Here is a 15,380-nt window from a genome sequence, read left to right on the forward strand (position 1 = left end):
TACTTTGGGTCCCATATTTTCCCCATTACTTTGCACACAGTTTTTGTCACTTCGTGGGAACATGAATCGCGGAGGCTTTACTTATTTGTACTTTTGTCGATGCAACAAACTTGCAACTTTTACGCGTCATACGACAGTTGAGCGCACGCGCGTCTGTCCTTTTTCAACAACGTTCGCGCGCACGTGTATGCTCCCATCCTGACGCGTGAAGACCAATGTGTAGTTCCTCCGGCCCTGCCCACGAGGTGACTTTCTGTCACTTCGTGAAAACATTTTACACTTTTTACACTTCGTAAAAACAAAAAAACGGATTTCAGGCTTTTTGTCAAATTTTGTTTACAATAAGTAAGAAAGTAAACAATTTTTCGCTTTGAAACTTGGTCAAATTGTTCCTTGAGACAACTATAATAAAAAGGCTAGTAAAACTCAAAATCGAACAGTTATCGCTTTTCAAGGTTTTTGTCACTTCGTGAGCAAAGCGACAATATGGCAGATCAAAGTTTACAATGGCAGAAACAAATTAAATTATGCTTACACAGTGTTTAAGACTGTTTTTTATTGTGGTGATTGTTCCCCTTTCCTTGATGCTCCTTTCTCTCCGTCATTTCTCCCCTCATCCCTTCAGGATCCAGCTCCTGCCCGGTTTCATCACCTCCATCTTGCAGTATGAGCAGGAGGTGCTCCTGATGGCGGACGTCTCTCACAAGATCCTGAGGACGGAGACAGTCTTGGACATGCTGGCTGAGATTCAGCAGACCAAGGGAGCAGGCTGGAGGGATGTGGCCAAGAGAGTACTGGCAGGAGAAATTGTCCTGACCAAGTGAGGAAACAGCATTGTTTGGTTAAGTTTGTTTCAGATCAGGTCTGTTTGGTTGGATTGAGTTAGTTAGGTGTGGTCAATTTCAGATCCATCAGTTCAATAGGGTTAAGTTTGGTACATACAGGGTGAGTCAAAAAAAGTAAACACCCAAATGTTGGGACTATTGTTTTCATGAAGTTCAGCATGTAGTACTTTCTAAATCTAGGATATCAAAGCCCAATTCATAAGCTTTCTTTTAGTACAAGAATAATTCAAATTGCTCTCGTACTTTTCAAGTTGCAGATTTTTAAACACAACCAACGCTTGAAAGTTTTGTCCACGGATCACAAACAAGGATCACAAACAACGCTTACCTTTTTGTGATCCATGGACAGAACTTTAAAACAGTGGTTGTGTTTAAATTTCCCTAACTTGAATATTGCATGAGTGATTTGAACGATTCTTGTACTCAAAAGAAAGCTTTATATGAATTGGGCTTTCATATCCTAGATTTTGAAAGTGCTACATGCAGAACTTCACTAAAACAATGATCCCGACATTTGGTTTCTTTTTCTTTTGACTCACCTTGTATATCAGTTTAGTTCACTTGAGTTTGTTTTTTTTTAGTCCGATGTATTCGGTTCTGTTCGGTTCCGTTCTAATCACTTTGGTATGGTTGAGATCGGAATGGTTTGGTTCGGTTCAGTTCGCATCAACTCAGTTGTGTTTGATTTGGTTTGCATTGATTCAGTTCAATTTTGTTTGTTTGAGTATGACCTGGTTGACTTTAGATCATTTCGGTTTAGTTCCGTTAAGTTGAATTGGCTTTGGCTTGATTTGGTTTGGTAGGATTGGGTCGGCCTAGGTTGGGATCAGTTGGGTTGAGATTATCAGTGAATGGATGGTGATTGGGTTTAGATTAGTTTTGGGTGATATAAGCAACGGCTAAAGAGGGGTGTGGGGGACACTCACCCCCCCACCCATAAAAAAAACACAGAAAATTTGGCATCCGGAGAAAGCACAGCCATATGAGTTACCACGATTAGCTGAAAGAACATAAAGTCCCTTTTTTCTGTGAAACTTTCAAAAGCAAAACTTTTTTTTTTGCGAGTGGCTGTTTATTGTAAACGTCCCTTAGAAGCGAATAGCGGTAGTTATTGTCTAATGTAGCCATGATATACATTTTGAACGCCCCCCCCCCCCCCATGGGAAGATAGTGTCACTCCTCCCCCCCCCCCCCACACTATTTGGTTGTACAGAGGGCGGGTGTCCAGTGGAAAAACCTTGTCTACCTTTGTAACCTCAAGACCCACCCCACATGTACCCCCCCCCCACCACCCTAGGATGAGAACCCTGGCTACGGCATTGGATATTAGTGGATTGAGATCAGTTGGGTTGTGATCAGTGGATTGAGAGAAGTTGGGTTTGGATCAAATAGGTCAAGGTCAGGTGGGTTAAGAGCAGTTTGGTTGAGATCAGTTGGGTTGTGATCGGTCAATTGAGATCAGTTGGGTTGAGATCAGTTGAGTTTGGATCAGTTGGGTTTGGATCGGTTGGGTTTGGATCAGTTGGTTTGGATCAGTTGGGTTGAGAGAAGTTGGTTTGGATCAGTTGGGTTTGGATCAGTTGGGTTGGGATCAGTTGGGTTGAGATCAGTTGAGTTGAGATCAGTTGGGTTGAGAGAAGTTGGGTTTGGATCAGTTGGGTTTGGATCAGTTGGGTTTGGATCAGTTGGGTTGTGATCGGTCAATTGAGATCAGTTGGGTTGAGATCACTTGGGTTTGGATCAGTTGGGTTTGGATCAGTTGGGTTTGGATCAGTTGGTTTGGATCAGTTGGGTTGAGATCAGTTGGTTTGGATCAGTTGGGTTTGGATCAGTTGGGTTTGGATCAGTTGGGTTGAGATCAGTTGAGTTGAGATCAGTTGGGTTGAGAGAAGTTGGGTTTGGATCAGTTGGTTGAGATCAGTTGGGTTTGGATCCGTTGGTTTGGATCAGTTGGGTTGAGATCAGTTGGTTTGGATCAGTTGGGTTTGGATAAGTTGGGTTTGGATCAAATAGGTCAAGGTCAGGTGGGTTAAGAGCAGTTTGGTTGAGATCAGTTGGGTTGTGATCGGTCAATTGAGATCAGTTGGGTTGAGATCAGTTGAGTTTGGATCAGTTGGGTTTGGATCAGTTGGGTTTGGATCAGTTGGTTTGGATCAGTTGGGTTTGGATCAGTTGGTTTGGATCAGTTGGGTTTGGATCAGTTGGTTTGGATCAGTTGGGTTTGGATCAGTTGGGTTTGGATCAGTTGGGTTGAGATCAGTTGGATTTGGATCAGTTGGTTTGGATCAGTTGGGTTTGGATCAGTTGGTTTGGATCAGTTGGGTTGAGATCAGTTGGTTTGGATCAGTTGGGTTTGGATCAGTTGGGTTTGGATCAGTTGGGTTGAGATCAGTTGAGTTGAGATCAGTTGGTTTGGATCAGTTGGGTTTGGATCAGTTGGGTTGAGATCAGTTGGGTTTGGATCAGTTGGGTTTGGATCAGTTGGGTTTGGATCAGTTGGGTTTGGATCAGTTGGGTTTGGATCAGTTGGTTTGGATCAGTTGGGTTTGGATCAGTTGGTTTGGATCAGTTGGGTTTGGATCAGTTGGGTTGAGATCAGTTGGGTTGAGATCAGTTGGGTTTGGATCAGTTGGGTTTGGATCAGTTGGGTTGGATCAGTTGGGTTTGGATCAGTTGGGTTTGGATCAGTTGGGTTTGGATCAGTTGGGTTGGATCAGTTGGGTTTGGATCAGTTGGGTTTGGATCAGTTGGGTTGAGATCAGTTGGGTTTGGATTAGTTGGTTTGGATCAGTTGGGTTTGGATCAGTTGGGTTTGGATCAGTTGGGTTTGGATCAGTTGGGTTTGGATCAGTTGGGTTTGGATCAGTTGGGTTTGGATCAGTTGGTTTGGATCAGTTGGGTTTGGATCAGTTGGTTTGGATCAGTTGGGTTTGGATCAGTTGGTTTGGATCAGTTGGGTTTGGATCAGTTGGGTTTCGGATCAGTTGGGTTGGATCAGTTGGGTTGAGATCAGTTGGGTTTGGATCAGTTGGGTTTGGATCAGTTGGTTTGGATCAGTTGGGTTTGGATCAGTTGGGTTTGGATCAGTTGGTTTAGATTAGTTGGGTTTGGATCAGTTGGTTTGGATCAGTTGGGTTTGGATCAGTTGGGTTGGATCAGTTGGGTTTGGATCAGTTGGTTTGGATCAGTTGGGTTTGGATCAGTTGGGTTTGGATCAGTTGGGTTGAGATCAGTTGGGTTTGGATCAGTTGGTTTGGATCAGTTGGGTTTGGATCAGTTGTTGGGATCAGTTAGGTTGAGATCAGTTGATCAGGCATGCAACTTTTCTTCGGATCAGCTGATTTCCTCTTTTTTTCACTAGAAAAACACTGTTCAAAGTCTTGGAAAGATTTCAATTTCCTCTTTTTTTGTGACTTCCCAGTTGCATGCCTGGTTGATAAGATCAGTGGACTGAGAGAGGTTGGGGTTGGATAAAAAAGTAACCAAATAAATTCTGCATGGCTGTCATTCAGGTACAACAACAAGACCTACCGAGTGGACGACATCGACTTTAATATCGATCCCATGAACACATTCGACAAGTTGGACGGCACTAAAATAACCTACGCCCAGTACTACCGGGACGCGTACGGGCTAAATATCAGTGATCTAGGACAGCCACTGCTGGTCAGCAATCCAAAGAAAAGGGTAAGTTATTTCAGATCTTATTGAAAGGGCATTATATAACACCCAAGTAAATCCTTGTCATTTGATTGGAGGATTGTAGGTTAAGGGGCATTCAATAAACAAACCATTGCACGGCCTATGTCATAACCATTCATTTTTGTTTCCATTCACCCTGCATTTTTGTCCCATCCCTTTCGATCTATTGCACGCCGCGCGCACTCTACGACGCGCAGCGGCCTAACGCTTTACAATCTTTGCGCTATTTAAACCATTATCATGCATAAAGGCAGTACAAAACTTGCCTTTGAAGTTGATGCAGTTGCAAAGATGAGGTTTTTTTTGCATTGGATTAAGAAATTACAATGTTGATTTTCATTATGGTCAATGATTTGACTTTTAAACCTCTGTTAGCCTTGACCAAGCTGAAAAAAGTAGTGGATATGGTGCACTTTTGTGAGTTTTGTTTGTTCTTCAAGTCTTATCCTCCAATCAAATGACGAAGATCTAATTGGTTGTTATACAAAACAAATAATGAATATCTTGCATTCGTGCTATTGTGAGAATATTTTCATTCGTTGAAAGATGGAGTGTTCCATTCAACTCAGCTTCGCCTCGTTGAATAGAACATTAAATCTGTCACTGTCCTAATTATCTTCACTATTAGGCATGCGTAATACAACTAATGTATCTGTATTTCATAGAGTCCAAATTTCACACAACACTCGCCCGTCAACCACAAAGTAAGGACCAGGAGCCAGTCCATAATCACAGGCAGATTTATTTGTGTTTTTTTATTGCAATAGGATCAGCGCCGGGGAATGATTGATCACATCCACCTGATCCCTGAGCTGTGTACCCTGACGGGGCTCAGCGAAGCTATGCGCAGTGATTTCCACGTCATGAAGGACCTGTCTGTGTACACTCGCATCACGCCCAACGTCCGCATGAAAGAGCTGACCAACTTCATCGGCAGCTTTCCCAGGTCAGTAAGGTTTATTTTTCCTTACATCCGGAAAAATTTTGTTAAATAACAATTGATGGTAATCTACATTCAGCAAAACTTTTGTGCGCCATTTTAACAGTAAGCCAGCACTTTACACAAAAATAACCTGCCCAGCGTGTGAGTGTATTTATTTTGACTCAGTGACATCCAGTGATGTAGAACTGGAGCCCAGGACTCGTATTCAAGTCTGTCTCAAGTCGCAATTTTGTTGACTCTGACTCGACTCGAGTCACATAGGCAAAAGACTTGGGCTTGGATTCAGACTCGGCCATCATGACTCTGATTTGACACTAATGACTCAGGACACGTGAGCAGTGAATCATATATTTATTTACACCAAAAACAAACCATTTAAGCATATTTCTTTTTTCCCCCAGAAGTAACATTTCAGTAACACTAAAGAACGTTAAGCACATGAAATGTACCACACCTCACTCCAGGTGGTGTTGTAAATGATGACAGTTTGTCATTAAATGCACCCCTCCCTATATCCTGCGACATCTCATATATTACATATCACTTTAAGTGAGTCCATCCTGATTCACATCCATCCATCATCCATCTGTTTATAGTCCGCCCCCCAACTCGAGGGTTGGACTCCATGGTGATCATGTCTACTTGACCCAATCGCTTTCTTCAAATCCATTGATCCATAGATATTTCATCCATTTTATATAAATGTTACTCGGACTCAAACTAAAATCAAATGACTCGTCACTTGGACTTGGATTTGGACTCAGCCACGACCCAATGGACCGATCCAGTAAGCCCCTCCCACTGCGCACGTGGGCAAATTAACACGTGCTCCTCTCCAATGCCACACTGCATTTTCCTGCCGCGCACATCATACACGCGTGCACGCATTTCGGACTTTTGTGCACGCACGTCGGACATAAATCACGGCTGTGATTGGTCAGAATACAATGGGGCGGTGCTTACTGGATCGGTCCATTGACTTGAGACTCCGACTCGGACTCGACCCTGAAGTGACTCAACCACAATACTGGTGACATGAAATATAATAATGTGTATGCTTTACAGAGTGGACTTTTAATATTAGGTTTTGCCCTTCACAGATGTATAAACACTGTATACTCAGTGCATAGACTGGACCTTTGCTGGTAATTGAAAACATAGCTTGTCAATGGCAAAAATGAATGCCAAAATCGCAAAAATATTTGATTCGGGCCCAGAAAAATAATGATTTGTGACCTGTGTTCTTAACCTTCTTTCAGGAATCAAGAGGCGAGTACTTACCTGCAAAAGTGGCAGGTGAGCTTTGAAGCTCAGCCAGTCAGGATCAACGCTCGCATCATGGATCGGGAGAAAATCCTCACCGGTCACCAGGGAAAGAATGTGAGTCTGACAAAGAGATTGGGACGTCAAGCTGAAGACCAGTTTTTAAGTTACATGTAGTTTTTGTGAATGCGAAGTGAATTTGACAACACGAAACATTTGTGGTGAAATCGGCTAGAAAAGTTTGTTGGATACTTTCTATTTCCTTTTTTTTTTTGGAGCAACAAAAGTGTTCATATTAAAGAAGGGTGCCTAAAAACTAACCTTTTGAAGTTTCAGCTTAGCATTTGAGTTGGAATAATTTCTCAGGATAGTTGATACCAGTCCTTTCTTCACTTTGAGCAAGGTTTATACTGACATTGAATCATTAGAAACTTTTCTGGGTAATTGATAACAATCCTCAAAGTATTTGAAAAGAAAAAGAACAGGCATTGGAATAATAAGATTTGTGAAATCAGTACTATGTTTCGTTTGCTTATAAATGATCGTTGTCAGCGCTTCTTAAAGGCATAGAGGATTATTTGCATCTGTCTCAAAAGTAACCTGAATTATTATTAAGATGCTTACTTGGATTAAAGATTGTACTGGTACTAAACAATCTGTAAAATTGTTTTGTCTGGCTTGCTGTCATTTAGAAGAAATCAAGAAATGTAGGTGATATCCAACGATCAGTCAATTGACTAATTTTTCGGAAAATAAAGAGATCTGTAGACAAAATAATGTTTCATTATCAAAAGGTTGTGCATGGTTTTTCACTCTTTTCTCGCAAAGTGTAATATCCACAGCCGAAACTTCAACAGCTTAAATTTTGGATATTCTTCTCTGGAATGTTGAACAAAATGCATGGAAAGAAAATGATCCTATATGCCTGTAAACACCAACAGGAGATTTCCTTGGGTGAGAATGCAGAGTGGAGCAGAGATCTGCGGAAGGATCTGCTGAGCTGTATTGGCCTGCACAACTGGCTGCTGATCTACACAGCGCGTGATAGCAAGAACGCCATGGAATTCCTGAACGCCTTCAACACCGTGGCGCCACGTTTGGGAATGGAAACCAGACCACCCTTAATGTAAGACTGCTTACAAGATAGTTAGTTGGGTTGTTTGAGTCGAGTCCAACTCCAGGTGTTGAGGCAGTTGGGTCGAGTCTGAATCCAAATTTGGAAGCAATAGGGTCGAGTCTGAGTCCAAGTTTGGAAGCAATTGGGTCAAGTCTGAGTCCAAATTTGGAAGCAGTTAGTCCGAGTCCAAGTTTGGAAGTGATGGTGTCGAGTCTGGAGTCCAAGCTGGAAGCAATTGGGTCGAGTCTGAGTCAAGGTTTGGAAGCAGTTGGGTCGAGTCTGAGTCCAAGTTTGGAAGCAGTTGGGTCAAGACTGAGTCCAGGTTTGGAAACAAGTGGGTCAAGACTGAGTCCAGGTTTGGAAACAAGTGGGTCGAGTCTGAGTCCAAGTTTGGAAGCAATTGGAACGAGTCTGAGTCCATGAAGTTTGGAAGCAATTGGGTCGAGTCTGAGTCTGAGTCTCAAGTTGCAAAAAACTGCACTGTGGAGAGCAGTGAAGCATGACTGAATCTGCCTGCTTGCCATGAGCTTAACGACACCAAAACATTGTGCAGGGATTTGAAGTGTTTCCGTACTCCACAGAAGATTGCCTCAAAATATTTTGAAGTGTGGATGCCAACTCGATTGGCTCAATTGGTTTTGCCAATCTTGAAGGGCTTTAAAGTGCAGAATTTATTGCTATCCTTTTTCTCTCTCTCATTATTTGTTTGGTGTTCTTTAGATGTGAGTTACGTGATGACCGCACTGAAAGCTTCATTCGTGCCATCCGACAGAACTTGAGTCCCCAGACACAGATGGTGAGTGTGATTAAAGGCTGCCTTTGCAATGTTTACTTGAAAGCCTGTACTCCCATAGCCTTGACCAAGTCTGTCTACTTGTTCCCTGAGAGAAGACTGTTTACCATAGCCTGAACTACTTATCATAGTGAGCATATACTTTGCGTCAAGGCTGTCTTTCGCCTCGACTGTTGGGGAAAAGTTAGATATGTGTGTGTGGGGCGTACTTAAGCGTGCAGATAAGCAAGGGGATCGTTGAGGCTACTGTGCACGGCGCAGTGTTGTGGCAATTCACATGTACAGTACAACAGGTACGCAAATCAGGCTAATATGAAGCGGCCGCTTGTTACGGGAACAAGTAGACAGACTTGGTCATGATCAAAGCTAGTATTCCCATCAAATGTCATTGGAAGCTGTTTTTTGAAGTGAACTTGCATGCTCATGTCGCCTAATTGCCTTACTTCCACAAAGCCTAATAAGCACTTTTACCAGTAATATTCAGAATTTTGTTTACTTTTTTGTTCCACCGTTACCCAGGTTGTGTGTATCCTACCAACTATTCGTAAGGATCGCTACGACGCCATCAAGAAGTTCTGCTGTCTAGAGGCACCGGTACCCAGCCAGTGCATTGTGGGTCGCACTATCAACAAGAAACAGACCGTCATGTCCGTAGCTACCAAGATTGCTATGCAAATTAACTGCAAGATGGGCGGAGAGCTGTGGACAGTTTTAATTCCAGTAAGTTGTGCATTGCTATTCAATCACATGTATATGTATGAGCTGTGCACTTTTCCATTTTTTCATTTTTTTTAAAATCATGTCCAGAAAATTGATAGTTTTTAACTTGAAATTCCAAACAAGGTTGTTTCCCAAAGACGTCAATTTTGGCAGTTGTTTTTGTTGTATCCAAATGAGAATTTTTGGCTAACGTTGGCAAACATTTTTTATTGTTCGTGGCAGGCTCAGCATGAGTCAATACCACCTTAAGCCATTAGTCCAAGTACCACCCCAAAGTGCCCTGCCTGTTACTCCTTGTACCGCCCCAGTACTTTTAATGCTTCAACAAGGAGTATAACTATTGGGTGCATTTGATTAGCTCACCCGGGTCGACTCGGGTTATAGCCCTGTGCCGTTCAATTAGCTCTGATATCATTCTCAGGCCTCACCCGGGTCCAGGGCTCGAATTTCATGAAAAAAAGCACTAGACAGCAGGTCTAGTAACCGAAAAATCTTACTGGACCTGAACTATTTTTACAAGACCTGTGTCATAAATAAGAAAAAAACCCAACATTTTGCACTACATGTATGTGACAGGAAGACAACAAAATGCTACATGTATTTACGAGTCGCCCGTTTCGTGTATGCACTTGGCTAGTTCCCTGGAAATCTTTGAGGAGAGCAAATGGATATTAAGGAGAGCCATGGATAAACGACGTTAAACATTGTTTTTGTTTTGTTTTGAATATCAGGATTTATTCAAGGGGCTGCATTATTATTAGTTTTTGCAAATAGTATGCTTAAGTGGCTTAACTTCTTTCATTTTTGTAACTGTAAGACAAGATAAAATTTATATAAAAAAAATAACTAAATGGAGATTAATAATAGGTTTGAATTCTGCTTACGCTTTCTTTTTTAATACAGTTGTCAGTTGGTTCATCACTTAATTATTTTTGGAAAATGGAGTTAATAAACGGCACATAAACATGATAAAGCAACTGAATATTTGTTTTCAGATTCGTTAAAATTATATGAAAATGTTCAGCCTGAACCATTTCCAATGCACTACAAAAGCTACACAAAAAGGGCCTCAAAAATGACGAAAACTTGCTTTAAGTGTTAATGAAAATATATGCCGTCGATAATCTTAAAAATAATGGGAAATGCAGGTCATTTATACCATGTGCACATGCTAGTTACGACGAGAAGCTGGCTAACAATGTCTGAACTTTGCTTGGTACGAACGTGCGATGATGCACTGTGTGTTGTGGACCGGCAGTGGGCCGGCATTGAGCTTCGTTTATCAGTATTTGATTTCGGTGAAACTCGCTGCATCGTTTCACTTCATGTACCAGTAGTATTTCCTCGAAATAAATTCATGAACATGGGAAATACATACACAGACAAGAGAGATCAAGTTCTGTGAGTATAAGCCTGCAAAGATTGTCTTTCTCCATCGATGTTTTCTTGGCATTTTACGTTGTCAATTCCGCGCTGTCCGGCCTACATGCAACTGTACTGCATTGACTGTTTACCGCATTTCCATCTTGCCAGTGCGCGGCGCAGCGAGAACCAGTCACTGCTGCAATAGCACGTACAGGCCCACGTGTTTTCATCTAGCAGCTCTGTACGTGTACGTACATATACATACTGTATACGTGCAACTGGCATGACTGGCGCGTTGGCCCGAGGCAGCTTTGTTGCGTTTTGGCACGGCACAGACAGTTTTTTGGCCGGTAATTTTAATCAATCAAGTCATAATATGAACTCAAAGCACGCTTTTAATCAGACCTCAAGTGCTAGTATATTTGGGGGTCATTTTGTTTATATAGTGCAAGAAAAAAACACTAGACAGCCGGACTAGTGCAGTCACACACAGCACTAGACCGACACCGAAATCACTAGACACGGTCCACGGTCCAGTGGATATTTCGAGCCCTGGGGTCAGCCACCACAGACCCTGCTCGTGGAGTGGAGTCACTGGTGGAAATATGTTACACGCATGCGTTGTTCAATCCTAGACATGAACAAATAAGGCAGCCGGACAGCCATAAAGATGGACCCTGAAATCAACTTGATTTAAAGTCTGAACATAAGAATTTTATTTGAGTTCAGTGCAACTTTAGAGGCTGCTAATTCCAGCCTGATTTTGTTACTTTTTGCAATTGACGGAAAAGCGTAAATCTCAAAGTAAGGCCATGTGGAAAGGAATGGTAAGACTCAGTCCGAAAAGGGCGTTTTGTCAATGGCTACGGCCACGGCTACAGACGTCACATGAGGATCGTGATGGCTCGCGTTTGAGCGTTCGATTAGCCCTGCTTTCATGGCTAACCTGTGTGACTTTACCCGAGTCGATCTGGGCGAGCTGCTCGAATACACCAACAGCTTTACAATGTACATGTAATACATGTGCTACTTTAAGTTCAAGTTCAAAAGATGATTTTTGAGTCATATTCCCAGACTTCGGCCTTGCTATCATTACATAAAAGTAATCAGTGGCCAGTCTAATTTCTGTGACACACTAGGATGTGTGTGCTCTGGAAAAACAAACTAACTGTGATCAAGTCATGAGGCCATCTATGACATTTGCAAGACACGGCCTATATCGGAGTTTGTCCAGGGACTTCAAGTGAAGTACATGGCACACTTAGTCCGCACAAAAACGACTGTTGCTCACTGATGACAAGTACAAAAAATGGGATTGTCGGGCTTCACAACAGCAAGTTCTCTCACAGACGGGCTTGACCCTAGACAAGTTCTGCCAAGCAGACATCCAGCGCAAGGATTTTCTGACGACCTCAAAATCGTCCTGCTAAAACTTTGTATCGAAGGGAGAAAAACTCTTATTTTCTCTACTGCAGTAAAAGTAATGAATGAATGAAAACGTTGAGTTTCTCCCTGGTTCTTTTCAAAACCTCACAAACTCGTAAAAGAGATTTGTTACATACATATAGTGCTACAGTAAATCTTTATCTTATTGTGAAAATTTGTCAATCTACACAGCCAAATAAAGAGCTGGAGATTCCTTTACATTTTATGTAAATGTATCACTTTTTGTAAGTCAGTTGCTTTGTGCAGATAGTTTTACATGCACCCTATTGCAGTTTTTTGAGTTTATTCACACATTCCAGTGAATTCATGTATCGATGCATGCTTACAATACAATGAATTGGTGTTCCACAAAAGTTGAGTAGCTTTGTCTTTGGCTCATTCTGTCTCCGTTTGTCTTCCCATTTATTACTTTCAGTCCAAAATGTTGATGATGGTGGTAGGAATCGACTCTTATCACGACTCTGCCACTAGAGGGCGCTCTGTCGGTGGCTTTGTCGCTTCCATGAATCATGACCTTAGTAGGTGAGTACACTATTTGGTCATTATTTCACAGTGTTACTTTTCATGAAGTCGTAAGCAAAGTAGGCTGCACAGCTTTAGTAACTTGAGCCTCGCGGTTACTGCAGCTGTACACATGAGGAGCAGACAACATCACTTATAGCATGGAAAGTGTCTCTAGCAGAAAGTAAATATCTGCAGGAGTTGTTCTGAATCATGTCCCGATTCCGTGCTGTGGCCTCGTGGTTACGGGCATTGGATTCATGGTCTGCAGGTAATTCTGCAGGTTGTGGGTTCGAGTCCAGCCTGGGGTTATGCTGCTTGTGCCCTTGGGCAAGGCACTTTGTCACACATTGTTTCTCCCCACCCAGGATGATTATTGTGGTTGAATTAGCTTGCTTGCGCCTAACAGGCAGCATCGAGCTGTATACTCCCCAGGGAGCTGAGATGGTATTTGGAATGTTTCATGGGCCCAATGAGCAGGGGTAATAATGATGTAGCACCATGAGCGCTGGTACCTGGAAGGTACGTGCGCTTTGTAAACACCCACTATTGGTATCATTCTTGGATAAGCTTGATACAATCCAAAATCACATCACAGATGCCGTGCGCTGAACCGACTAATAATAGCAACCTTGCACGCCTGTCATGTCAACGTCATGTCAACGCTTGCGCGAACCCATTCATGGATTCGCCAAATTACAAACCAACTACTAACGGAAATTTCCCAAATGCGTCACTTGACGCATCTTTGGAAATGGCCTTCTTTTATTGTTTTTTTCCCAAATGTCAGCATGCCAGAGAGAATAATTTCACAGGGAGTCTAGTGCCATTACTATCTCCTTTAAACAACGTGAGCTTTTCAATAATAATTTCATCAGTTACTTTTTGGATAGCTGCAAATGATCTACTCTACCTTCTACTGACAAAATGCTTGTTCAATGTGGAGATCGGACTCGTACCAAAAACCCTGTGAAATAATTCTGCATGAAATGTTGTCATTCTGAAGAAAACAGTGATTTTTAGTGGATTTCTCTTTTTATTTCCTGGCTTTCAAGCCAAAATGGGGGATATTGCGATCGCATATTCCTTCTGTGTGTCCGTATCTGTGCTTGTGTGTGTTCAATTTTGGTAAGGTTGACTGTACTGTAAGTTCAGTCATCAATCTCAACCAAACTTGATATGGGGTGTTGCTCATGGTGATCAGACTCAGGCAAACAGTGCAAGCTACGCAATCAATCTACTACAAACCTCAGTTTTAACACAGTTTTCATATACAAGTATGTCCATTTAGGCAGTTTCAAGCCAATATGAAGGAAAAAGTTAACTTAAAAACATGCATAAATTTCAAAACATTTTCGACCAATAGTTGACCCAGGAAGCTGTAGAATGCACCACAGAGCATAGATCTACATTTCCAAATTTTGCCTGGGCCATTGAGCGGGCCCCAGACCCCATGCCACATGGGCTTCACGCTCGCAGGTTGAACTATTTTCAGCTATTTTTAGAGCTCCACTCACACCCCTGTTTTATGTGCATTTCATTACGGAATCCAGTTACTAGACCCCAACACATTTGTGCATACATGTTCTCTGTTTTCTCAAAATGTATGGTATCCACTGAGCTGAAACTTCAACAATTTTAGTTGTTACATGTATTCACCTTTCTTTAAGATTTTAAGTAATTTTCTTTCTTCAAACGAAAAAAAAAATTACACAAAAATAATCCTATGGACCTTAAAATATTGTCACTCACCATGTTATTGTGTTTACAGGTACTTTTCACGATGTACATTCCAGCACACAGGACAGGAGCTCATTGATGGTCTCAAAGTCTGCATGACAAGTAAGTATATGATGGGAGCACACATGCTTTGAGGGACAGTCAGTGTAAAATAGCTTAATTTTTTCCGTCCCGATTTTGCTTCTATCAGCGTCCCAATTTTGCTTTTTAAATCTTATTGCTATAGACCGTTATCATGTTGCGGCCATCTTGATCATTTCCCATTCAAATCAACGCAACCAAAGCGAGGCTGGAGGGAAAAATAGTCTGGTTCCTTTTTGCACAAAAACATTATCATTCAGTACTGTTATTGGATACAGGGAACATGACTGAAATGGTGGCAGCTTGATAAAGGTCTATTGCAATCTGCCACTCTCCCCTCCCCTGGTTACGCTGCTGGTCTTTTTCCTGCATGTATATTTTTTTTGTTTAGGCGCATTGAGGAAGTTTAAAGAAATCAATGGTAAGTTGCCCGAGAGAGTCATCATCTATCGTGATGGCGTCGGCGATGGGCAACTGCCGGCTGTGGTGGAGTATGAACTACCGCAAGTGATTGATACCTTCAGAATGATAGGAACAGACTATAGGTAGGTTGAGCACTCTCACTGGTGTCGTAGTTGAGTCTGTCACCAGTCCATCACACAAGCCCAGTCGTAGGTAGCAGCATAAATAGTGATATTGGAATGTTTTTCGTAGAGTTCGTTTGAATAGCTTGTGACGTTGCTTGTGATGTTGCTTGTGATGGACTAAACTACAGCGCGTCCCCAAATGCCCGCAACCTATTTTTGCAAGGCTCTAGTGTCACTGTGGAAACACGTACCGCCATTATTTTTATATCATTTTAAAGCTTGGAATCCTAAGTTTATCCCTGGTAAGTATTGGGTTGATTTTTAAAAAGTTTTGAAA

General features: G+C 42.1%; 1 protein-coding gene across 2 annotated transcripts in view; it reads left to right on the forward strand.

Annotated features, from left to right (window-relative positions):
- Nucleotides 1-15,380, forward strand: part of LOC119719302 (piwi-like protein 1) — a 32,679-nt gene that overhangs the window by 13,669 nt on the left and 3,630 nt on the right. For both annotated transcript variants that reach the window (XM_038188712.1, XM_038188711.1), the window contains 10 exons: nucleotides 626-820; nucleotides 4,358-4,532; nucleotides 5,315-5,493; nucleotides 6,750-6,870; nucleotides 7,695-7,879; nucleotides 8,591-8,666; nucleotides 9,183-9,383; nucleotides 12,610-12,716; nucleotides 14,467-14,537; nucleotides 14,908-15,061. In XM_038188712.1, coding sequence (XP_038044640.1) covers nucleotides 626-820; nucleotides 4,358-4,532; nucleotides 5,315-5,493; nucleotides 6,750-6,870; nucleotides 7,695-7,879; nucleotides 8,591-8,666; nucleotides 9,183-9,383; nucleotides 12,610-12,716; nucleotides 14,467-14,537; nucleotides 14,908-15,061 — 1,464 coding nt within the window. The remainder of the gene's footprint in view (nucleotides 1-625; nucleotides 821-4,357; nucleotides 4,533-5,314; nucleotides 5,494-6,749; nucleotides 6,871-7,694; nucleotides 7,880-8,590; nucleotides 8,667-9,182; nucleotides 9,384-12,609; nucleotides 12,717-14,466; nucleotides 14,538-14,907; nucleotides 15,062-15,380) is intronic.

The sequence above is a fragment of the Patiria miniata genome, unplaced genomic scaffold (genome assembly GCF_015706575.1).
Source record: "Patiria miniata isolate m_02_andy unplaced genomic scaffold, ASM1570657v1 HiC_scaffold_8, whole genome shotgun sequence".
Taxonomy (NCBI): domain Eukaryota; kingdom Metazoa; phylum Echinodermata; class Asteroidea; order Valvatida; family Asterinidae; genus Patiria; species Patiria miniata.